The sequence below is a fragment of the Suncus etruscus genome, chromosome 8 (assembly GCF_024139225.1).
Source record: "Suncus etruscus isolate mSunEtr1 chromosome 8, mSunEtr1.pri.cur, whole genome shotgun sequence".
Classification (NCBI taxonomy): domain Eukaryota; kingdom Metazoa; phylum Chordata; class Mammalia; order Eulipotyphla; family Soricidae; genus Suncus; species Suncus etruscus.
The window spans coordinates 78,394,117-78,419,462 of NC_064855.1; the positions used below are offsets into that span (position 1 = coordinate 78,394,117).

A 25,346-nucleotide genomic window follows, 5' to 3' on the forward strand; every position below is an offset into this window, starting at 1 on the left:
TCTATGGACAAACTCAAATTTTAATGCATTAATAAAAGCATTTTTTAAATATAGAAACCAGTGGAGTAAAAAAGAATATCCAAGCATCTTTAGGGAAAAAAATGAGGAGAAAAGAAAAATTATTAATTATAACAGAAACCTTCAAAGCCCTAAGAAGTCAGCATCAGCCCTTAAAAAATGTTTGGGGGAACTGCACACAAATAAAATCGTCCGACTAGTATCTGAGTCCCATACACAGGAAAGCCCTCAGATAGCATCTGTCTGCTCTTTCTTTACCTTGCAGTATTTTTACAGGTTGCTTTTCCTTGTTACGAGAGCAGTCCCAGTTTCCTCCTCTCTCTGAATTTCTGAGTTCAGGCACCATCTCTTGTCCCCCACCCGACAACAGCATTCAGTCTACCTGGCCTGTATGTATGTATGTATGTATACATGACACATGTACATATGTATGTAAGTGGACCTCCTCCTAAAAGGGAGAGGAGGCAACCCATCTGAATTCCAGGATCAGACTCTACTATACAGGATTAAAATCCAGCTCTGAGGGCCCGGAGAGATAGCACAGTGGCGTTTGCCTTGCAAGCAGCCGATCCAGGACCAAAGGTGGTGGTTCGAATCCCGGTGTCCCATATGGTCCCCCATGCCTGCCAGGAGCTATTTCTGAGCAGACAACCAGGAGTAACCCCTGAGCATTGCCGGGTGTGGCCCCCAAAAAAAAAAATCCAGCTCTGATATGGATCTCCAGCACTTAGACTGCAGTGCCTTATCTGCAGTACAAAAGGGAATATCTGTCTCCAACATTTATTAGGAGGCTCATGAAAAACCTTCGAAGAAGATAATACACCATAGCAGCAAGTGGGGAGTCTCTCATATTTGCTATCACCTTCTACTGAGAGTCTCGTGGGCTTTTAGTCCAGGAGTCTCCTCTTTCTTTTCAAGGTTACACCCAAAAGTCCCCTGCTTCCCACTACTCCACATGGATTGAATTTACTGTTTTCTATTTTCCTATGGATCAGATACCCTCTGATATGAGCTTCTTTGTCTAATACAGATTGAGTGAATTATATCTCAGACCAAGTGAATCCAAATTCCCAAAGAAAAGGACTTTAGTTTTCTACATGTAGCTCTAATGGACAATCAGGGCTAAAAATTACTAAATTGGACAAACTATTACAAATTCAATCTACTAGAAGCATCAAAAAATCATAAAGATATACACCTATAGATTGAACTGCTGGGTACAATACCTTCTCTAAATTAGAGTGTGCCTGCCTGGCAATCTTTATTGTCCTTTGTGAGCCAGTCAGAGCCACTGCTGGTACTAGGTAGGCTGACTAGTTTACATGCCCAGCACAGCCAGTAAGATTCTATTTCCTAGAATTTCTAGATTTGAGATTCAGAGATGAGCATCTGTTCTAGCAGGAACCAGGAGCATACATTTATAGGTATGTCTAAATTGTGAATTCAGTTGTATGAGTCTCAAAGCAATGGAAGCCGCACTGTGCTAAGAACCAATAGTAGAGCAAATGCCTAGTGAAAAACACAAAAAAAAAAACCAAAGAAGTAAAAACAAGAGAATGGGTCCATTTCAATTACTCATTCCATGAGTGCCAGCTACACATATTTTCCAGCTACACTCACTGTGTTTCAATCCCATCAAATAAACTTGAGTATCTTTACAATTTCCCTTTTCAAGCTTAAAATAGAGATTGTGTGGAGGGTCAGTTTCTATATGTCAAAGACTATGACTGAGATTGGAACCCAAGATTACAAATTGAGTCCCTATATACCAATACAAAGCCTTTCTCATCACCCTAATTATCACCACTTACTGAGTGAATACTTAACAATAATTACTAATATATCCAACATCCCTATAAATTAATTTATTATCCCTTCTTGAAGATAAGGAAATTGAGTGTCACAGAAGCAAACTGCCAAAGCCAGTGAGTGGTCGTGCTGAGAAGAAAACCTTGATCACCAAGATCCCAAAGCCCAAACTCCTCTCACAGTCCTTCACTCAGAGCCACCGTGATGGAGTTGTGCTGCTAACAAACCTAGAAAGACATAAAGTAGTTTCTGTTCTTTTAATGGGCCAAAGGGAATTTCAAAGTAAAATCATAACAAAAAAGATAAATATAATTTGGATTGGCTTATAAGGTGCTATATAATAGACTACACAATTTAAGGAATTTGCATTTGCCTTGCACATGGTTGATCCCCATTAGATCTTAACCACTGCAGATGCTTCCTCTCAATCACCAAGTGCTACCACTGAGACTGGCATACATCACAAAGAATAAGAACAACCATTGCTAGCATGGATGTGGGAGAAAAGAACTCTCATTCTTGGAATGCCATCTAGTCCAGACTTTTTGGAAAATAATATGGATATTCTTTAAATAACTGGACATTGAGCTCCCATATGATCTAGCAATACCACTTCTAGGGATATACCCTAGGACCACTAAAACAAATACAATAATGCCCTCTGCACTCCTCTGTTCATAGCAGCACTATTTATAATAGTTAGAATCTGGAAACAACCCAGATGTCCAACAACTAAAAAGCTATGGTACAGCTCTACCAATCCTCTCTTGAGCTGGAGGCTAGCTCTAGCTGGCATGCGGTTTGGGGAGACCCCATGTGGAAGGCCTTCTCCCTAACTTGGGTGCGCTGGGAGCCTTTATAGGCCCCCAGCCTTCCCCTCTTCTGCCCCCAGCCTCCAGGCCTTCTGGAGTTCCAGCCCAGGAGGCCAGAAATGGTGGGTCCTAACTTGGGGTGTGCTGAGATTGCTCGATTGCACTAAGTTTGTCACTGGCAATTTCTGACCAGTCTACATATGGAAAATCGCGCAGGGGCTAGTGCCCCCGCGCACACTGCATGTATTAAGAGTATTCCTTATCCTTAGGTTTTGCATATCCAGAATGTCCATTTTGTATTCTGCCCTTTCCCACACCCCTACAAAGCTCATTTTTACTCCTTAACTCTCTCACCACCACCCCAAACATCTCTAACCCGCATTACTCTTTAGCTTCAGTACTCCACAATCCTAATCACAGAACAAAGCCGTGCATTGTGTGAAACAACCCCAAACTGTTTCAAAAGGCATAAAATGGACACGTATTTCTTTCGAATATTTTGTGTTTTTTCTGACAGCTATAAGTCTTACTAGATATTCTCATCTCAGTGACGATTCTAACCACTTTTTATCTTCTCTTTATGAGCTGTTCAACAAGGAATTTTGATGAAAGAGTCCCCCAGTTTAATGCTTATGATTGAACCATGTCATGGGGATTGTTGGACTTGTTCTTATGGCCCCCATATGCACCAATAACGCCACGTGGCATTGCTCCTTTTTTGCATAGGCACATTAAAATGAGAAAATACTATACATACAAATAAGATCCTATCTAATAGAGATTGGAACACACAAATCTTGTAGTGCAAAGGGACCTTACACCCTGAACATTGACATAACAACCTGGCACAGGCCTCAGAAGAAAGGGCATTTTTCATTCACCCCTGAACCAGGGAAGCCATCCACAAAACATCCAGGTTTGTCTATAACATCACCTGGAAGCAATCCTCTACCATGGAAGCTCTACCACTGCTCAGACATCAACCTGCTCAAAAGAAACTTCCCTTAACACTAAGAAGACTTAACAACTACAATGACCAGCTTACAGGACAGGGCTCCCTGCATTGCCCTTTAATTGTGAGGAGAAACGAGAGGATGCTCCACATCCTGAGTTCAATGTAGGATATGTAGATTCCAGGATCTTTAATACAGAAAAATGATACCAAAAACAGAGACTATGTGAAAAATAAAAGTGTGTTGGCACTACAGACAATGTGTTGGATTGGACGATCTAGCTTGCCTGGAGCCTAGAGTTGGTCTTATGCCAGGAAACTTCAGGGGTAGGGTTACTTTGTATTTAGGCCAAGGTTATTCCTTTCCATGCCCCTCATAATTTGGTGGGCCTATGCAAACAACAATTGCCACTCTAACACCATTTTTACTGTGCTCCTTTGACTCTAATCCTTAAAAAAAAACACTTAAAATTTGAGGTTAACTTAAGCTAATATGCATGTACATGGAAATATAAAAAATACTATGCCTCTAATGTTTAAGGAGTTACATAAGTTTTATGGCTTTAGATTCCCTTGTGTGCTGTTCAGAAATATTATAATGTGTTACAATCTGGGGGCTTGAGGGATAAAGTAATTGAACATGGATTCTGTTTTATTTATTTATTTTTTTTGTGTGGTTTTTGGGTCACACCCGGCAGCGCTCAGGGGCCATTCCTGGCTCCAGGCTCAGAAATTGCTCCTGGCAGGCACGGGGGACCATATGGGGCGCCGGGATTTGAACCGATGACTTCCTGCATGGAAGGCAAACGCCTTACCTCCATGCTATCTCTCCGGCCCTGTTTTATTTATCTTAATGTTCTTTGGCTGAAAGTTCAAAGTTAAATATCAGCAAGGGGACTTCTGAAAATTATGTTATGGGTGATTGTCCTTCCACTGTAACTTTACCCTGTCCTCTTTCTTTGCATCTTTGTTCTCATACTTAAAAATAAAAAATTAAAAAAAAACTATGGTACATATACAAATGAAATACTATGCAGTATTCAAAAAAATGAAGTCAAAATTTAGTTATACATGGATGGATTTGGAGACTATTCAGTTGAGTGAAGTCAGAGAGAGAGAGATAAGCACAGAATACTCTCTCCTATGTGGTATTTAAGAAAAATAAAAGACAGTATAATAATAATACCCAGAGACAATAGAGATGAGGGCTAGCCTTCATAGGCCAGCCTATGATAATAACCTTATTGCAAAGAGTGGTGAGTACAGTTAGAGAAATAAATACATTAACAGCAACCATGACAGTGATAAGAAAGAAATACAATGCCTATCTTAAAGACAGGCAGGGTTAGGAGGAGGTAGGAAAAGGGGGGACAATAGTGACAGAAAAGATGCACTGGTGAAGGGGGGTGTGCATTTTATGGCTAAAACCCATTATGAACATGTTTGTAATCATAGTGCTTAAATAAAGATAAATAAATAAATAAACAAATAAATAAATAAATAAGAGTTACCTCTGAGCCCAGAATGAGGAACAGTCCTTGAGTGAGCACTACCTGGTGTGGCTCACCCTGCCTCAAAAAATTTCAGTGCAGTACAGGAGAGAGAGAGGACTGGAATTTCTAACCGAAACAAAACTATAAGTTGTTTTTTAAAGTTGTTTAAAGTTCTCTGTTCAACTATATAATAAAAGAATTATTTTTGGGTTTTTGGGCCACACCCAGTTATGCTCAGGGGTTACTCCTGGCTCTGCCCTCAGAAATCATCCCATCCCCCCAAATTTTAATGAAACTTTTTTACGTATTGATTGGTATAGTTTACAACTTAGTAGATACCACAGCCTTAATTATAAATCACACTCTGACAATTCAAACTAAAACATAAGTTACAAAAATCTCCATGTCCTAAAATATCCTTAAGGTAAAAAAATAAAACACCCAAGTTAGTTAACAAGAGGACAATATAAAATTAAATAACATTTTTAAGTATAGAATTTATACCCTTGGGGCCTGGAGAGATAGCACAGCGGTGTTTGCCTTGTAAGCAGCCGATCCAGGACCAAAGGTAGTTGCTTTGAATCCAGGTGTCCCACCCATATGGTCCCCCGTGCCTGCCAGGAGCTATTTCTGAGCAGACAGCCAGAAGTAACCCCTGAGCACTGCTGGGTGTGACCCAAAAAAACAAAACAAAAAACCAAAAAAAAAAATTTATACCCTTTTTAGTAACTTAATCATTGTTCTCTTACATAAATCATTATAAAATTTATTGCCACTGTCCTAAATAGGTGATATTTAAAATGAATGAAAAAGATGACCATATAGCACAAAGTTAACATCTTATAAAGGAAGATGAGAAAAAAAAAGGGGAAGGGGGACAGAAAGGTTTTGAAAGTTTTGTTTTAAAGGAAAAACACAAGACAGAGAAAATTTCAGTTCTGACTTGTAGCCCAAGCTCATACATAAAACTTGGTCTAGGTTTTACGTTTCTTTTTTTTTTTTTCCGGCAACACGCGTTTGATGCTCAGGGGTTACTCCTGGCTAAGCACTCAGAAATTGCCCCTGGCTTGGGGGGACCATATGGGACGCTGGGAGACCGAACAGAGGTCCTTCCTTGGCTAGGGCTTGCAAGGCAGACACCTTCCCTCTAGCGCCACCTCACCAGCCCCTATTTTACATTTCTTTAGAAATATTAACCAAGAGGATATAGTTAATATGCATCCTAACTAAGAAAACATCAAACAAGGTCTGGCACATATGGTCTATTATATATAACAAATGGCTAAGATTTTTACAATCCTGTAGCCTACAAAGGGAAACAAATCGCCTGGGTCATTTAATTTCCTTTTTTAAAAATAATACAACATGTAACTTAAGTATCTGTGCTGCTAAACTATACATACTGAAACAGGTTCCTTTTCTAAAAAAAATGTAAAGGCATTTTTCATCCAAAGGAATGTGATAAATTTGGAGAGCTAAATCCTTAAATAGGATTAGCTGCAGAACCGTGTCTAATGGGATTAGATACACATTATATCATGATACCATGAAATTTCGACACATAACACTCTATGTCACAAGTTAGTTTTTTACAGAGGTGATCAACTCTAGAACTTCAAAAACAGGAATGTATTTGAGACAACTCCACAGGCAAAAATTAAAAAGCAAGTAAAAGCAAATAAAACTACATCAAATTTTAAGACTTCCATAGAGCAAAAGGATATACTGCAAAATTAAAGACAACCTGGTAACTAGAAAAATCACACATCAGACAAGTGGCTAATATCCAAAATGTATTAACAGTTTACAAACTTTGGGGCCGGAGAGTAGCATGGAGGTAAAGTGTTTGCCTTTCATGCAGAAGGACGGTGGTTCAAATCCCAGCATCCCATATGGTCCCCCATGCCTGCCAGGGGCGATTTTCTGAGCATGGAGCCAGAATTAACCCCTAAGCGCTGCTGGGTGTGACCCAAAATAACAAACAAACAAAAAAAAAAAAAACTAGAATTTACAAATTTAACCCAAGAAAATAAGCAACCCAATTTTGGGGGAAGGTTGGAGGGAGGAAAACCAGTGGGTGATTGGGTCACACCCAGCAGCACTCAGGTGTTACTCCTGGCTCTGCACTCAAAAATTATTCCTAGCAGGTTCAAGGGTCCATATGGGATACCAGGGATCAAACCCAGGGCAGCTGCGTGCAAGGCAAATGCCCTAGTCACTGTGCTATTGCTCCAGCCCCCAAATTGTTTTCAAAGGTAAAAGACTTGAGTAGATCCTTCCACCAATGACAATATACCAGGTGACTCACAGACACATGAAAAATGCTCAACATCATTCATTATTAGAGAAATGCAAATAAAAACAAATAGGATCTCAAAGCAGTGGGAATGGTCTATAGTATACCAAAGATTGGAAATAACTATTGATGACAATATGAAAAAAAGGATGTTGGTGCACTACTGATGGGATTGTAAATTAATGTAGCCTCTATGAAAAATAATATGGAGAATCCTTTAAAAGAATAAAAGATGGGCATATCATATAATTCATCTAGGGATTTATTTGAACAGTATAAAAACACTTATTCAAAAAGATATTTACAACCTTCATAAGCAGCATTATCTACAATAGCCAAATTATGGAATCAACCTAAATACCTAAATCGGCAGATGACTGAATAATCAGAAGCACTATTATGCATATTCAATGGAACACCTCTCTGAGATTAAAAAAAAAATAAAGAATTGGGACATTCTGGGCTAAATGGATAGAACATAAGGTAATTATGCTAAGTGAAGTAAAAAAGCAAAAGACAATTATTCATCTTGTTGAAATTATTGTTTCATGCATATGTAGAATATAAACAAATAAGAAACTGACAAAAATCAGCCAAACTAATTCCTAGGCTGGGAAAAGACTGAGGTGGTTACTAGATGAAAAGGAATAGGAAAAATGAGTTTTGTGGTCTTTTTGGTGGAGGAATAACAACACTAATATTAGGTGCAGTAAATCCTACATACATAAAGAGGTTTTATACTGTTCCCCTGAAAGCTGTAAATTACAATACTATAATCTAATGACAAATCAATGAGAAGGGGGAAAATAGAAGAGATTATTAAAATAAGGATTCAAAAACAGGCATAAATTAAAGCACTGGAAGAATGCTGAAATGAAAATGAAGTTTGAACAGCCAACTCAGAAAGCGGCAAGTCTATATAAACAATAATACTTGGAACAAAATCAAAGTAGGCAATGAGCCCTAATAGACACAGATTTGTCTTGCATTGAGAATGAAATTAAGTAGCAAATCCAATAATCACTTAAGTTTCTTCCTTGTGTCACACACAAAAGAGAGTTTGATTAACGTGTTATCCTTCTAGAACAGTAAAATGAAATAAAAATGTTTTGACTTTTTGAAAAGCATGTTTTGAACACACCAATTTCTATAGTCAGACAGCAAGCTCCAGCCATTGCAGCTTAAACTACCCTTGGCAATCTTCCAACAACACCGAAGGAGTCTTCAGCAATGACTCTCCAGTAATAACCCAAGTGTATTTGTAAAGGACTTCCAAAAGTACATACTTTCATGTTGATTATGGCACCACTCAAGCACACTAATAAAATAGGGGTTATGGAGAAGGCAGCAACTGACTGCCACAGGCATGGGAAAGTCTCCAGTGATTCTAGTATTTTTGTCAAAATTACTGAGGACTGCAAACCTCACAAGGACATGAAGATAATTCTCCTTTGGCTTTTTTTTCTTAACTCAAATGTAACTTACATATATAGTTAATATAACAAAATGTGTTGAATTGACTTTTCTTTTTGATCAGCATTAAAACTTTAGCTAATATGCCTACCATTTATGTTCAAAGGACACTAATGATCTAGTCTTTTAGAAACTTTGAAGTATATAATGCAGTAGTGACTATAATCACTATGCTGACCATAGATTCTAGAACTTTCACATATCTAAAAGTATTTTTGTACCCTTAAACAATATCTCAAAAATCTCTCCTCTGAGATCCTGGTAACTAGCATTCTAGTCTTTTTTCTACAAGTTTGGCATTAGATTACACATATAAATGACATCATGCATCTTTCTCTATTTGACTCATGTCACTGAAATAGAACCCCTTCAAGGTCCATCATGTGGCTTGCTCAAAGTAATAGGATGGCCCCTTAGTTCTCATGGCTGAATAATATTCCTTTGTATACATACCTCTTTGGCAGTCATGTGTGTTTTCAAACAGGGATAAAAGGTCACATCATGGGTAGGCAGTCTAGCTAATAGATAAAAACTTTAAGGATCATATGAATGTAGGCCAAAGTCTATCATTAAGCATGAGGTTTTCTAAAAAATATTTGATAGCCAAAAGGGGCACTGGCACTCCCAGAGATACTTAGTCCTGCAATGCTGGATCCATCAGTTAGTTGTTCCATCAAGGTGATGCAGTGTTACTTGGGTGCTAGAGGCCACCAGACCCCAGTAGTGTTGAGGAAGGAATCTGGTGCCATGGTGTAAAATTGGGGCACGAGCTGGTTCAACCTCCTGAGCTATCTTCCCAGACACAGCTATGTACTCTAAATCAAATGAAATCAAATAAGTTCAATTCTTTGGCAGGATTATCCACATCATGGGGTTAGTAACTCTTCAATTGGACACAACAGAAAGAACATTTGCATTATCACAAAACTCAGTTGAATTATCTAGACTAGAGAGTAGTAAAAGCAAAAGAAATGGATGAGCTCATTCTGGCAGAAAGTGAAATGAGAAAAAGATCAAAGAGATTGGAAAAATTAACTGAAGTCAATAGAAAGAGGGTTCAGCAAAGATCAGAAGAGAAAAACACATTATGACAATGATTTTGAGAAGTGAAGAGTCAGTGCTCCCACAAAGAAATGAAGTTTGAAAATCAGCCACTGGGTTACAGTTATAAGTCTGCCAAAGCAAGTTTGGTAGAATAACAGAAGGCAAGGCAAGGCTGAGGGTCTAAGGAGAAGTAGTTCAATCCCTCTGTTATAAAGACCCTCTATTGTTGATCAAAGCCATCAGGGCAAAGAAATAAGATAAGAGCTCTCTAGCTGTTGATTCCCATCATAACATACCAATAGTGGTATAGTAGCCATTATATCTATCTTTATATTACTGTTTTATAAAAGACATAAAACAAAATCAACAATAAGAAATTGCCACAGTCATCCAGCCAGAAAATAGAAAACCAGAACTTAAAGCCAGGTTAATTCCAGAGTTAACTCCATTAAGATTGCACAACACAGCCTTCTTATTAACACCTCACACTTCCCTTTCCCCAAATAAAACTAAACAGGAGCTTCTAGTAGTCAAAGACCAAATTGTATCCACCTACATTATGCCTAGAGGACATACAAATATTTACTAAATAAACTGAAAACAATTAACTCCCAAAATCTGGCTATAAGATAAGGGCAAAGAGTTATGGGAAAGTTCTGAAAGCAGTTGTTTGATTTGGCTTCTGAATTTTTTTTTTAGAATGTACGGCTTTTGAACATTTTTAGAGAATGAGCTTGAAACATTCCTTATGGAACAAGTCAGGGTCAAGAATAGAGGTAAAAGGGTTTAACCTGAATATGAAACCAGACATTGTTTATGTGGATATTGGCAGTGAAAGGATAAAAGAATGAAAAATACTGCAGTAGACGTAAAGTGAGCAAGTTCAAGTAAGTAGCCTTAATTTCCTCTCAGAAAATGTCAAGGTGAACACTGAAAGTAAGGGATAACCATTTCTACAATCTTTTAAGTGAATGCTGTGGTAGATTCTTGTGTGGACACAAACTGGGTGTTTTTCTCACAGAGGCAATCACTAAGCGATACAAAGAATAGTAGGGGTCAAAGGGTGTAGAAATAATACAATATACATGTGTTCCCCCAGCACCATCAGGAATAAGCACAGGGTAAGAAGCAAGTCCTGAGAACAGTCAGATGTGGCTCAAACCCTACCTCCCACCCATGCAAAATAACAGATACCTAAGAAAATAATAATATTGGTGATGGAAATGTTGCACTGGTGATGGGTGGTGTTCTTTACATGACTGAAACCCAAACACAATCATGTATGTAATCAAGGTGTTTATATAAAATATAAAAAAATAATAATAATAATAAACATCATTATCACTACTGAACAGTGAAAACTTGAACTGGTGGTCTGAACAGAAGGGACGATTAGTAAATCTCACTCTGTACTTTGGACTTTTTAAGAGGCTCATATATTATGTTTTCAATTTAAAAAAAAAAAAAACAATTTACAGCAAAAAGGAATTGCGTCCATAGAGAAGGAAAAGAGAGTGATAAAGATTTGGCCAAAATCTAAGAAAAATGAGAAAGGAAGTAGCCACAGAGCTAATTCAAAGTCCAAGCTCAAACCAGCCTAGCTGCATTTCCATCCATCACTCCCAGTGCCCAGCTGTGGAGCCTCCAGAAACCTCCCAAAATTCTCTCACTGCTTCATTTCCATCACGTACCACACAAGGGTGGTGAGAGAAGTGGGTACTTCAAAGAGTTGTGTGAGGATTCAGTGATTAAAATAGTGCCCAACCCACTGTGAGAGCTGGATAAATGTAGCTATTGTGATGATGATTACTATCCACCAGCCCTGGAGGACTCAGCTAATCAGTGGACCCATAAATACCCCATGTCTAAGGGCAGAAGTTCGCAGCCGGGAGGGGCTTTCACCAGCATGGAGCAGCTCATTTCAGGCAGAGATGCCAGTCAAGGTTGCTCCAGGCTTGAAGATCTGAGAAACCTGGACTAAAGGCCAGAGGTTCTACCAGTTAATCATATTCTATCTAATGTGAGGTGTAAGAAGGCAATCAATTTGAAGGCATTCTTGTTCAAAAGAAGGTCCAGGGTGACTAGCACAGTATGGGCTTAGTGTGGACTTAATACGGGAGCAAGTATGGTCAGCAGGAGAAAGATGGAGAGAAAAAAGGAGAGGCAAAAGACAAGAGGCAAGGGGCTAGAGGTCTGGATGAACAGAAAAGAATATACAGAGACCAAATCTCTTGATGTGTATTCCCCCCCCCCCCAAGGGCAGGGTCCCTGAATACAATGCAGTTATCCAGCAGGAATGAAGAAATGAAGAGAGAGGGAGATGAGAGGCAAAAAAAGGATCAAATTGCAGTCAATAAAAGGTCCAGGAGAATTCTACCCCCAAAAAAAGGCAATTTACCCTACTAATGGGTCCTTGAAAGTTTTTTTTTAAGAAAGAAAAAAGAAAAATGACTAGTAATAGCCAACATGTATTAACTGCTAGGTTCTATGTCCAAAGTACTCTAACAAGCAGTACTTTAAGCCTTACCACAACCGATAAGCACAAATTTTATAATGACAAAATGACAATTCTATTTTACAGATAGGAAAGTTAAGACATAGATACTATTTAATTTAATCAAGGCTATACAGACATACTTCATAGTATCTAAGCCCTGTTCATCCCAATAGTTTGGTGCAGAGCTCTAAAGCTACAGTTCTAAGTCCCTGGGGGGATTGTGGGTTGGAAGGATCAGTTCACCACTGACTCAGTAGCTTTCTGGGAGACATTATAAGCACTTGCCTCCCACTACTGAAATTCTCTTATCCAAATAAATAGATATTTAAGATTTATCAGTAACATTCTAATATAACACAATCACAACTAGATCAACAAAGTAGGCAGTATAAAGTCAGTAATTTTGCATCACTTTTTTCAATTAGTTACACAATTGCCTGCTACTATAAACTAAAGCCTACACCAGTACAAGCAAGAGAAAAACTGACTTGCACAAGCTCACAAATGTATGAGTAAAGCAACTAAAAATAGCTCCTGATTATATATCAATAAGAAGAAAAATACTCCTCTGAGTAGTGAAGAGAGGTGGAGTAAGGTTAGAACTTGCCTTTAATTGGAGACCATCACCTTTTATAAAGAAATGAAACTGTCACATTGAATTTTGGAGGCAGATTATATTATGTACATTCTATCTTCCATGTTCTTTTCTCAGACTGTCAAATTTTTCATTAGAAATGAATTGTAATTGTCATTATGAATTGCATTCTATTATCTAAGGCTTTGATAAACAGGAACAGTTTATACTACAGTACCTGTAATTAATGTCATCAATTTGCAAATCTTACCAAATAGCTGAATGTTACAAAGTTATGAAGCTCAACTAAACTTGCATTTTCCCAAGTCCATTTTGGAAAAATGAAGCAGTTACAGGATAAAACTCCCAACATCCTCTTGGTAAAATTAACCAAATAGATGCAACATTATGGATCTTATCATTAGACGGGTCCATGCATCTTACTAAAAGTTTCAAGATATTCCACATATATGTAAAAGGAGTATTTACATGATAAAATTTACATGATAAAATGACCTCTAATGACTTTCTTGGAGAAAAGTGGACAAGCACTGAGTTATCTTCAGTACACAACAGTCTAATTTGAACCACAGTTATCTAGATATACCCTAGACACATAAATACATAGAAAGTCCTTAGAACATGCTTATATTGAATTCTAGCTCCCTCATATTCTCTCTGGGGATGTTTTTGTGTTTTTTGTTTATTTGTTTTGTTTTTTTGTTTTGGGGCCACATCCATTGATGCTCAGGGGTTACTCCTGGCTATGCGCTCAGAAATTGCTCCTGACTTGTGGGGACCATATGGGATGCCGGGGAATCGAACCGCGGTCCATCCTAGGCTAGCGCTTGCAAGGCAGACACCTTATCTCTAATGCCAGCACTCCGGCCCCTGGGGATGATTTTGTTTGGTTTTTTGTTTGGGTCCACATCTGGGAAGTAGGAGTTACTTATCAAGCAGGCTCTCAAATATTACTCCTGGTGGTGCTCAGGTATATGGGAGGCCAGAAATGAACCTGGTTGAGGCAGGTGCAAGGCAAATACCCTATCAACTATTCTATTGCTCCTGGTTCAACCTTTCTGGTTTTTAAAAAATGATGCTCAAAGTTGAAAAGACTGGAAAGCTAATATGGAGCAATTCCATTCATAGATCTATATTTTTTTGGGGGGAGGACATAAATTCGGCCTGTTCCTCAAAAATAATCAAAATAGAATTGTTAGTGGACCAGGAATACAATTTAAATGGCTGGAAAAAGTTTTGTTAGATGTGCTAGTACTCCAAGTTTGATTCCCAACACTGCACAGTCCCTGAAGAATAGCTGCTGAAGCTATAGTCCCTGAGCACCACTGGGATGCCCCTCATGACTCCTAATATCTCTGGGCCTGAGAAGTCTCATTGTTGGTCCCAAACACCATCTGGCCCACAAAGCGAGCTAAATATTGCCAGAAGTAACCCCAAAGCCAGTCTGGGAGCCCCCCAAAAAATGTAGAAGTGTTAAAGGAAAAATAAAGCACTGTAAGTCCTTCAACAAGAAAATAAACAGTAAAGTTCCGAAAGAGACGTAAATAGAAAGGAAGAAAATAGAACAAAAATGGGCCGGAGAGATAGCAAAGCAGTAGGGCGTTTGCCTTGCATGCAGAAGGATGGTGTTTCGAATCTCAGCATCCCATATGGTCTCCCGAGCCTGTCAGGAGCGATTTCTGAGTACATAGCCAGGAGAAATCCCTGAGCATGGCCAGGTGTGACCCAAAATCCAAAAACCAAAAAAAAAAAAAAGATATAATAGAACAAAAGGATACGTCATGTTTATTTCTTAAGTTTATTGATGAATAAATGGAGTTCTATACATGTTTTTGTCTGATAAAACTTTCTAAGGATTATAAATGAGGACCAAGAATGTCTGCCTCAAGAGTAAAGACATGATCTTGAGTTTTCAAATCTCTATACTGCTGCATGTGCTGCACAAAGTCATGGCATCTCCATGGTTGGAACCTTGAGCTAGGCAATCTGTGACACTCCAGAGTGTTTTGTGAACATACCACAGCTAGGTACATGTAAACAAGACAAAAAGAGGGTTCAACTCCAGCAATCACTATAATTTTCTTAATGTATAAACACCATTGCCAGAAGTGTGATCCCTGGTGAACACTTGCATAGACACCTAGAGGAGTACATGAGAAAAGTCTTGGTTCACTGAAGTGAAGTGTGTGAATGCACAGGGACCAAAACCTGAGCTGCAGTCCCCATCAAGCCCAACTCTATGTGCACACACCACAGCCAGATGTGTGTGATGCCTCTACCCACCCATCACTGCAATGAAGGTACATAAAATAAATATAGTATTTTAATAGTAAAACAAAAAATTCTAATGGTTACTCTTAAAAATCTATTTAGAAGTAAACTGCTTCTAGCCTCATTGTAAACAACCTTCATGATTAACAAAAGTCTTACTAAATAATCAGACTTTAAACTTCTCACTAGACAAAGGACTGAAGGTATAAAATCTTTATCTAATCCCAACACTCTTCTGACTTAAATCATTTCTGGGTTCCTCAAACTGAGGTCTGCATAGCCCTCCCACAGACTTAAGATCTAGACTTTTGTTTTTTGTTTATGGGTCTTTTGGTTTTGAGGTTGTTTGTTTTTGGTTACTCCTGGCAGTATTCCATGTGGTATCATACTGGATCTAGGGATTCCACAAGCAAAGCACGTGTTCCAACCCTTTGAGCTATCTCTGTCATTTCAAGATCTCAACTTAAAAATGTTGACTTTTTCAAAGATTACCTTAAATAAGAGAAGAAAACTAAAAAATATTCTGAACAATCTGAATGATAATTCTACAAGCTTGTTCACACTTGCATCTGTGTGTACTACCAATATGGTATCAGAAGAAAGCCAAACAACATCATATTAAATAATATTATATACCTCACAAGCTCTTCCATTTAGGAAGAATTCAATCCAAAGGCTAGTCAGAATTCCAAGATGACACCGTGTACCTCAAAAATTTTATTTTTCTGTTCTTTTGTACTTAAAAAAGCCTTTTTTTTTCTGTTTTTCTCAATGGCCTTATATACTTTAAGTAAATTATATAATATATAATATAAAAGTTGATATATAATATCAAAGTTGACTAAGGCTATTTCTATTTATCAGAAAAAGATTTATAAGAGCTTATTACTTCATCTAAAGCCTCAGGAAAAGGCATCACTGTGAAACAGTAATGCACAGTAATGGATTTCCCAACATTGTATTAATGAGTTCTTGTTGGATACTTCTGTCAACATTAATACCATCCACTGTTGAATCACTTGTCCCACACTATTCAGTATTCATTTTCCACCCCAGGGTGTGATCTGGTGTTGGATTACTGCGCCCCTCCCTTTTTTAGTATTTATTTTCCACCCTAGGGTGTAGTCTGGTTCTTGCTAATAAAAAGCCTGGGTCTTGGGTCCAGAGAGATAGCACAGAGCTAGCTTGCCTTGCAAGCAGCCGATCCAGGACCTAAGGTGGTTGGTTCGAATCCCGGTGTCCCATATGGTCCCCCGTGCCTGCCAGGAGCTATTTCTGAGCAGACAGCCAGGAGTAACCCCTGAGCAATGCCGGGTGTGGCCCAAAAACAAAAAACAAAAAAAAGCCTGGGTCTCAAGAAGGCAGTGCATTCATTCTCTGTTCTTCCACTAAGATGCCTTCCTTCTTAGGAGGGGAAGACTTTTATGTTAGAATTCCTGGCTTGAGTGTTGGAATTCCTGAACCCATTCTTACCACCTTTTACTGTGTGGAGTATTTCCTGCATCTTTATTTGCTTCCAAAGACATGTCTCTCCGGGTCCTGGTTTTGGAGCCTGAGGCTTCATTCACACTCCAATGAAATTTCACTTCCAACCAAGAATCAGGATGACCAAAAAACGAAAACCGTAAAGCACACATATATCTTTCTACTTGTAAATCTAATAATGATGATTTTGTGTGTGACAAATCACTATCAACTATTTAATTATGTCCTTAATTTGAATCTTAATTATTTTATAATTTTGGTTTGAGTTGTGCTCATAAATCTGATTTAATTTTATAGTTGTGAAAGAGGCATACATGTAGTTATCATTAGTTTTCATACCTACACACATTTATTATTATCAGTCAAATCTATATATATCATAAAAACTGGTATCCTAAGTTTGAGAGTATTCCTTTGTCATTTTCTTTTTGTTAGTTTTACTTGTGCACAAGTTTTAAACTTGTAGGGCCTCACTTAATAAAAGTAATAAGCCACAGGCACTTTCAGAATCTTGCTTTGACCAACCATCAGAATCAGAATCTGTATCCATACAAACATCACCTGGCATGACAGAAAAGGACTGAAATCAGAAAACCTCTCTTGTACAACATTATAAGGTATCTAGATTTTTTTAGTACTAAAAAAAAGGCATTCAGATATTCACTGTAATATCACAAATGCCCTAAAGACTACATAAGAATTGTATTACTACTCTTGCTACTAATGATGACCATAACACAAATCTTATAAATGGAAACTATTTGCATTGCATTTACTATAAACCAGGTACTATTCTAGGCCCATCATATATTAATTTTCAATCTTCCCAACAACCTTGTTTTACACATTAGGAAAATGAAAGAGATGAAGTAATAAGCTTAACTCCTATTAGCTTATAAAGTTAATAAGTGACATAGCTAGGACTCAAGTCCTCGAAGGAATAAAACCATTGCTCATAAATGTTCCTATGCCTCTTCTACAATATCTGTAAGAAAGGATGGAAGTAGGTCTTTTGAAGATAAAATCAATGGCAAACATTTCCAGATAGCTTTCATTAATTAGCCAGTAAAGTAAATATTTCAGCACCAAAACAACAAAATAAAGCTCTTAAATTCTCCTCCAAGTTAATAATGATTATTTGATTTTCTACTTGAAAATATTACTTCCAGTGGTTAGGTATTTTAATGCCACCCTGTTGCTACTGAGGGAAAAGTTACCTTTATAGATCCTGTTCAAAGAAAGCTCAGGCTTTGATCCTTAATATCCCATAAAGTAAAAGGTTATGTTTAATCTATATTTTATAGATCTAAAAGTCAAATTAGTTTCTGGAATAAACAAGCAGAGTGTAATGGCAAGCATATTCTTTAGCTTTCATTTCATTCTTAATCTAGAGGATACTATGTGCTGAGTTAAAGACAATTACATTAGTGTAATACGTAGCATTTTTCCTTGTATTATTCTGCAAGCATAAACAAGTTATACACATGTTAATTTACATTCTATATAAAAAGCCAATTTTAAATCCAATTTATAAGGCAATAAATATATAAAGATTCGAGGACACAGCAATAAAGTTATGCCATAAAATAGAGTTAATTCAAGACAACAATAATAACAGCATGACAAATTTTACATTCTACCAACTGCACAAAGGTGTCTCAGGTAACAGCTGTTCAGAAGCAATTGCTACAAGACAGACTAGATGAGATGCAAAGTTTCTCAGCGTAATAAATGTATGTCAGTTAGCTTACTTCATAATTAAAGACATGAGTTGCGGAGAGAGGAAAAAGCAATTAAGCCATGCTCTAAATCTGAGACAATCAACCTGAGTCCAACCCCTTTTACCCACAAAGATCAAGTGATCCAGAAATATATAATCAATTTTCAGCAGGTAGATATACACTCAAAAGCCACTGATATATTTTTCTGCAGAAGCAAAGATTAAACCCGAAGCCACACACATGCAAGGCATATATAAAATACATCCCACTGTCAAGTCCCCAGCTCCCAACCAATAAAAAATGTATTTTCTTTATTAGGAAAAAAAAAGATCAGAAAATTTTAGAGCAATTTCTTTAAATGACTGGCTGAAATAAAGAGATTCTACCGTCTTAGAGAGGTTTCGAAGTCTGAATAGATAGGTTTAATTTTGATCTGAATAAAATTAAAATGTTGAATCTTTCAACTAACTAAAGAACCTTCAATTCTTAACATTGTAACTCTCAGAATGATGCTTCTCATCTGAGCTTCTGTCCCAGGTGGTTTCCCAAACAACCGGATTTCCCTGTTGGAATTCACATAGGAGTCAGTACTCAGGTTATTCCCCATTAAAAGTTTTGCAGTAGTGAGAATGTTGTAAAGTTCCCCTTTGTTTAGCCATCTTGGCTTCCTACATTCTTTCAGCTCTAGTACATCCTAAAGCACCACTTCAGCGGCAGATCCAATGTAGAATTAAAAAAAAAAAAATACAGGGGCGACAGTACATCAGGTAGAACATTTGCATTGTATGCAGCTGACCAGGGTTCAATTCCCAGCATGCCAATGAGCACTGCTAGGAGTGATCAAAGCCCTGACAAAAGCCAAGACAAAGCATAGTCAGGTGTGGTCCCAAAACAATCGCACACGATAGCGGTAGGGCATTTGCCTTGCACGCAGGCAACCAAGGACAGATCTGGCTTCAATCTCTGGCATCCCATGTGGTGCCCCAAGCCTGCCAGGAGTGATTTCTGGGCACAGAGTTAGGAGTAACTTCTGAATGCTGCTGAGTGTGGCCCAAAAAACAAAAAATTAATTAATTAATTAATCAATTAAAAAAATTAACAATTGATGGAGGGAAAAGGACACTAATAAAGGGAATGGTGATGGAACATTTTATGCATGAAATACTATCAGTAACAGTACTCTATACATCACGTATCTCAAATAAAATTCAAAACTGACCTTAGAGCTGTATTTTTTTAACTATACATATATTTTATTAAAGTCTACACTGATAATCCAGAAAAATCTCATCAATGTGGTTTCAAACCTTACTTTCATGCCTGACCTTTTTTTTTAAAGATCAAATAATATCCATAGGTTCAGGTACTAGGGTCCAGGGGAAAGGAGGAAGGGAAGTGTCACCTTGCAATTTACCTACTATCTCCCAAATAAAGCAAAGCAATTAGGCAGGGCCAGAATGACTGAACAATGGGTTGGCATTTGCCTTGTACGCAGTGGAACTAGATTCTATCCCAGGCACCAGATATGATTCCTGATATATAGTAATGATCCCTGAACAGAGCCAGCACTAAGCCCTGACTACTGGTAGGTACAGCCAAAACAAGAAACAAAGTAAAAAGAAAAGCAATTAGGATAGCACACACTGATCTCATCACGCCTGTTTTTTTTTTTTTTGGTTTTTTTTTTTTTGGTTTTTGGTTTTTGGGCCACACCCGGTGGTGCTCAGGGGTTACTCCTGGCTGTCTGCTCAGAAATAGCTCCTGGCAGGCACGGGGGACCATATGGGACACCGGGATTCGAACCAACCACCTTTGGTCCTGGATCGGCTGCTTGCAAGGCAAACGCAGCTGTGCTATCTCTCCGGGCCCATCACGCCTGTTCTAATATCAACTAAATTCTCAGTAGTATGAATGATAGTTCTCTGAGTATCAAGCTACTTTATCACTTCATAATCTGCCTATAAGTAAATTACTAAATTTGTATTCATTAATGGCATTATTAACTATTGATAATGGCTCCTGACAGAGAAAAGAATGAAGATTAAAACTCCTGACAGTTTGGGAGAGTAATGCAGGGTTCTGACAAGGTAGTATGGAAATAGACAGCTTATTTAAGTTTAATATTCTCAATCTTATAAGCTTTGGGGGGAGTCGCAGGGGGAGTGAGGTAGAGGGATTCCCAACTGAACCCAGGGCCTCACATGTTCAAGGTGTAATGGTCTATCATTGGTACATCCCCCATCCCCTTGAAACTTTCCTATAAAAATTAAAGGAATTGATTTTATTGAATACCTAAAACAATGCTTGACTGGCTTATGAAGGTCAATTGCTATTATTAACAATGCTTGAATACAGTGGGTAGATATTACAGAATGTGCCAAAAAAAAAATCTCTCGCCACCAAAATTGAGGACACTAAATAACATAATTACTGTATTTTTCATACCATAAGACGCACTTCACAAACACACACACAGAGTGCATCTTATGGAGCAAAGGTTGCATGGAGCAGAAGCCTGAGTGCAGGGGAGATTAAAAACTATGTGTGTCTGGGGCCAGAGCGATACTGCAGTGGTAGGGCGATTGCGTTGCATGCGGCCAATCTAGGACAGACCTAGTTCAATCCCTGCAGTCCCATTTGGTACCCCAAGCCAGGAGCAATTTCTGAGTGCATAGCCAGGAGTAACCCCGAAACATCACCGGGTGTGGCCCAAAAACAAACAAAAAAAATGGAGGTTCAAAACTTCATGGTCATTTTAAGAACACTAGTGAGGCTGCATAGACCATCAAAGGGATGCTATTCAAAAAGCCACCAAAGGTCTGAAGGATGTCACTCTCCAAAAACCATATGTGTCCTATGGTTATTATAATGGTGATCTTGTAGGAGTTTCCAGGCCCTGCTGGATGCAGGATTAGATATCCAAAAAGAGTGCTGAATATTTACTATAAGTACTAAAAATTACCCAGAGTATGGGGCCGGAGAGATAGCATAGAGGTAAGGCGTTTGCCTTTGATACAGAAGATTATCGGTTCGAATCCCGGCATCCCATATGGTCTCCGGAGCCTGCCAGGAGTAACCCCTGAGCGCTGCCGGGTGTGACCCCATAAAACAAAACAAATAGAAAAAAAAATTTTTTGCCCAGAGTAACCCTGGACTTAAGAGTTTATGTGTTAATTCTCTGCTCTTTGAACATATCCAGTTGAACAATAGGTCCCAAGATCCCAAGAACTATAGAGCTCACAGATGGTTTCACCCAACATGAGTTCTCCCTACCACATGGAGATGTTTTTCCATCTCCATGGAAAAACAGATTGTGCAAAAAGGAAGCAAAAATTCACAGTCAGATAAACTAGGTATAAAATAAACACAAATAAAAGCTTTTATAAAAAAATAAAAAGTCTGAGGGCTGGAGTGATGTCGTAGTGGTAGGGCATTTGCCTTGAACAAGGCTGTCCCAGGACAACCCAAGACGAATCGGGGTTCGCTCCCCTGGCTGCCCATATGGTTCCCGAAGCCAGGAGCAATTTCTGAGTGCATAGCCAGGAGTAACAACCCCTGAACGTCACCGGGTGTGGCCCAAAATAAAAAAAAAAATGTAAAAAAAAAAAGTCTGGCTCACATCCTAGAGACTTCTCCAGAAGCCACATGAACCTACTCTCTAACATATGACAGCCACCACTGTGTATATTATGTATTCTGCAAAAGGTATTAAGTTAAGAGTCAGAAATAGGGCTGATCGCATGCCTTAGGACATCCCTTAGATGTTGAAATGAATTAAAAGAACCCTAAAGAAAAGCAAGTTCCAAATACTTAGACATTTTTCCAGTCCAACTAAAACATTCCTTAGCAGTGACGGCATGCCCGGCCAAATTTCAAAGTAAGTTTTGACATTCTTTTATGACTATCTTTAGAAAATTTAACCAGTAAAAGAAATACTAGGACCTTAAAAATCCAGTTTGAATCTCATAACCCTAATAATTTAGAGTGGGGGAGTAGAATTTCAACTAAAAAAAGAATTCTAGGGCCCGGAGAGATAGTACAGCGGCGTTTGCCTGGCAAGCAGCCGATCCAGGACCAAAGGTGGTTGGTTGGAATCCCAGTGTCCCATATGGTCCCCCACGCCTGCCAGGAGCTATTTCTGAGCAGACAGCCAGGAGTAACCCCTGAGCACCGCCGGGTGTGACCCAAAAACCAAAAAAAAAAAAAAAAAAAAGGAATTCTATCTCCACCTAGATGACGTCAACACCTAAGCATCTGGACAAACCCAAATCTTCAAATTTGGGGCAACATGACGATGGGGTAAGATCTCCAAGGTTTTTAGGCCAAAGGTGTTTATTTCCAATTTCTTCTATATTTTGCTGTGCCTATGCAAACGACAATTGCCACACACATACACACACACTTTTTTTAATGTACTTCCCATCTCTGGAGAAAAAAAAAAGGAGCATACTAAATCTTCGGCTGTTGCATGAATGACTTTATAAAAGATACAAGAAGTTTCACAAATATAACTGCTAATGAATTTGCTCCCCTTCTTCCTTTATTTTTTTTGTGTGTTTTAATTCTCTGTTCTCTATTTCTTAATAACTTTGCTTTCTGTCATCCAAAACAAATGTTTTAGGATCAGTTATGTCAACAATTTGACACATTTCTTTAAATAAATTCTTAAAATTAAAAAAATAAAAATTTGGTTTGAGCTCTCATAAATCTACGAAGAGATTGGGGACTCGGGCATCTAAAACAAAATTCATTATTAATAAAAAATAAAAATAAAAAATAAAACAAAATTGGGAGCTTCCCTAGGTTTCTGCGGCCTCACTCTCAGCTGTCACTCAAGTCACAAGTTAATAATTAAATTGAAAGATCGGGGGGGGGGAGGGACCTGAGCACAACTCGGGGGGCCGTAACGGCCTCCCCCAATTTCTGGGCGGCACTTACAAATTTGGGGCGTTTCTCTCCAGGTTCCTCAGGGCCTCCGGGTGGCAGCGGGTTCTGAGGGCCCTTCCTGCGCTGCTGCGTCTTGCTTTCCCGGGAGCTGCGGAGCGAGGCAGAGGAGGAGGAGTGGAGGAAGACCCCAGCAGGGGTGCCCTGAGTCTGGGGGTGCAGCCGCGGCCGGTGCCGATCCATCACCTCAGAAACGCGGACTCCCGTTCCGTTCACCGGGCTGACTCAGCCCAACTGCTTCTGCTGAGCCAGAAGCAACCAACACATCTGAAATTTCCCGCCACAGCGGGATGGCTAGGAATTCGCCAATCAGAAGCCGCCTCTGGTATTAGACCCGCCCAGAAAAACCTTCTTTTCCGGTAAAAATAGAGGTGTGATTGGCTGTGCCTTCTGTCCATTACTCAACCTTTCCTGCGGTCTCTTAAAGCGGAACGCGGATAAATTAATCTACTGTTACTACAGTGTTTGAGCACTGATTCCTTCCTGCCCACTTGCAAAGCTGGAGAACAGCTGAACAGCTCAGTTGAACAGCTACTGGAATGTGAATTCCTCGGCCCAATGTTCACCTCTCTCCAGAGAGACCGATGCACAGTTCACCTCTTGGAAAAGTAAGCTTTAGGATCTAGGATTGAAGAGGCCTAGGAATGCTGCATGAATGCATGCATTCTCTACATAATGATGTATGGAATGATTTCTCTACATAAAAAAAATATTATAGAAAATAAAATATTTATTTTGTTTAAATAAAAAATGAAAGTACTGGAAAATAATAAAATAAATATTTCAGAATTTTGGAAATTAAAAAAAAAAGTGCTGAGTGGCCACGCTAGGAGAGAATGGGGTGGAGGGGTAGGGGGTTCACAAAAAACGAGTTATACTTTTTTAAGGAGCTTACAGTCTAGTGCACTCTTCTATACAGATGTCAAATTAATATAAACATCATAACATAGCAGCTCTTTATATCAATCACAAATCAGTATAAAACGTTATGTTTGCAGCATAGCAGTTATGTTTGAAGTTTGCTATGACTAGTGGAAGAATGTAGTGAATGTGCAAAAGAAGAGCTCGAAAGTTAAGATACATGGGGCAAAAATGTACTTTATTAGATAGAATGTACATATAATATACATATATATATGTATATGGCAAGACTTTCTTTGAATGGGCATGGCAAACAGGAATCAAACACATAAAGATGAAAAACTTCAACATGTGATTCAGGGCCCTAATCTGGGACCATGCAAAAGAGTTTCTTTTGTATTCCCAAGGTCAAGCTTCAACGATGCAAGTTTTCTTACACTTTATTAAAGTGGTTTCCCTTAAAGGACATATCTTAGGCTGGAGAGAAGGTTCACTGTGCTGAGCTCAGAGCACTTGGTTGGGAGTTGCTCCCACCCTTCATTCCCCCATTTCCACCCCTGCCACAAAGAGATGGGAAAGTCCCAAAATATCAAGGTCCGTGGTCAAAAGAAAAAAATCAAAAAAATTTTTTCTGGGCTAGAGAGATAGCACAGTGGTAGGGCATTTGCCTTGCATATGGCTGAGTCGGTTCAATTCCTGGCATCCTATATAGTTCCCCAGTCTGCCAGGAGCAATTTCTGAGTGCATAGCCAGGAGTAACCCCTGAGCACCACCGGATGTGGCCCAAAAACCAAAAATAAATAAAGTTTAAAAAAAATCTATTTAACTACTTCCTTACATTTTCCATCTCCTGACAAAATGGAAGTAATGTGAACCAAAACTGAGTAATATGTAGTAACTAAACACCAGCTGGAAATAACTAGGAAATGTAGAAAGATTTCTCAGAGAAAGTTGGAAGTGAGCTCATGCTCAACTTTTATTATTTTTTTAAATATTTACTTCTTTTCCATGTACCAGGCAGAAGTCTGTCCTCAAAGAGCAAGAGTCCTGGAGAATAAAAAAATCAAAAAGAACT

At 38.6% G+C, this 25,346-nt stretch overlaps 1 protein-coding gene across 1 annotated transcript in view; it reads right to left on the bottom strand.

Moving 5' to 3' along the window:
• Positions 1-23,593, bottom strand: part of DIAPH3 (diaphanous related formin 3) — a 552,109-nt gene extending 528,516 nt beyond the window's left edge. The window contains 1 exon segment of the mRNA XM_049778724.1: positions 23,405-23,593. Within this exon segment, the coding sequence (XP_049634681.1) occupies positions 23,405-23,593 (189 nt within the window).
• Between the last annotated feature and the right edge of the window lie 1,753 nt (positions 23,594-25,346).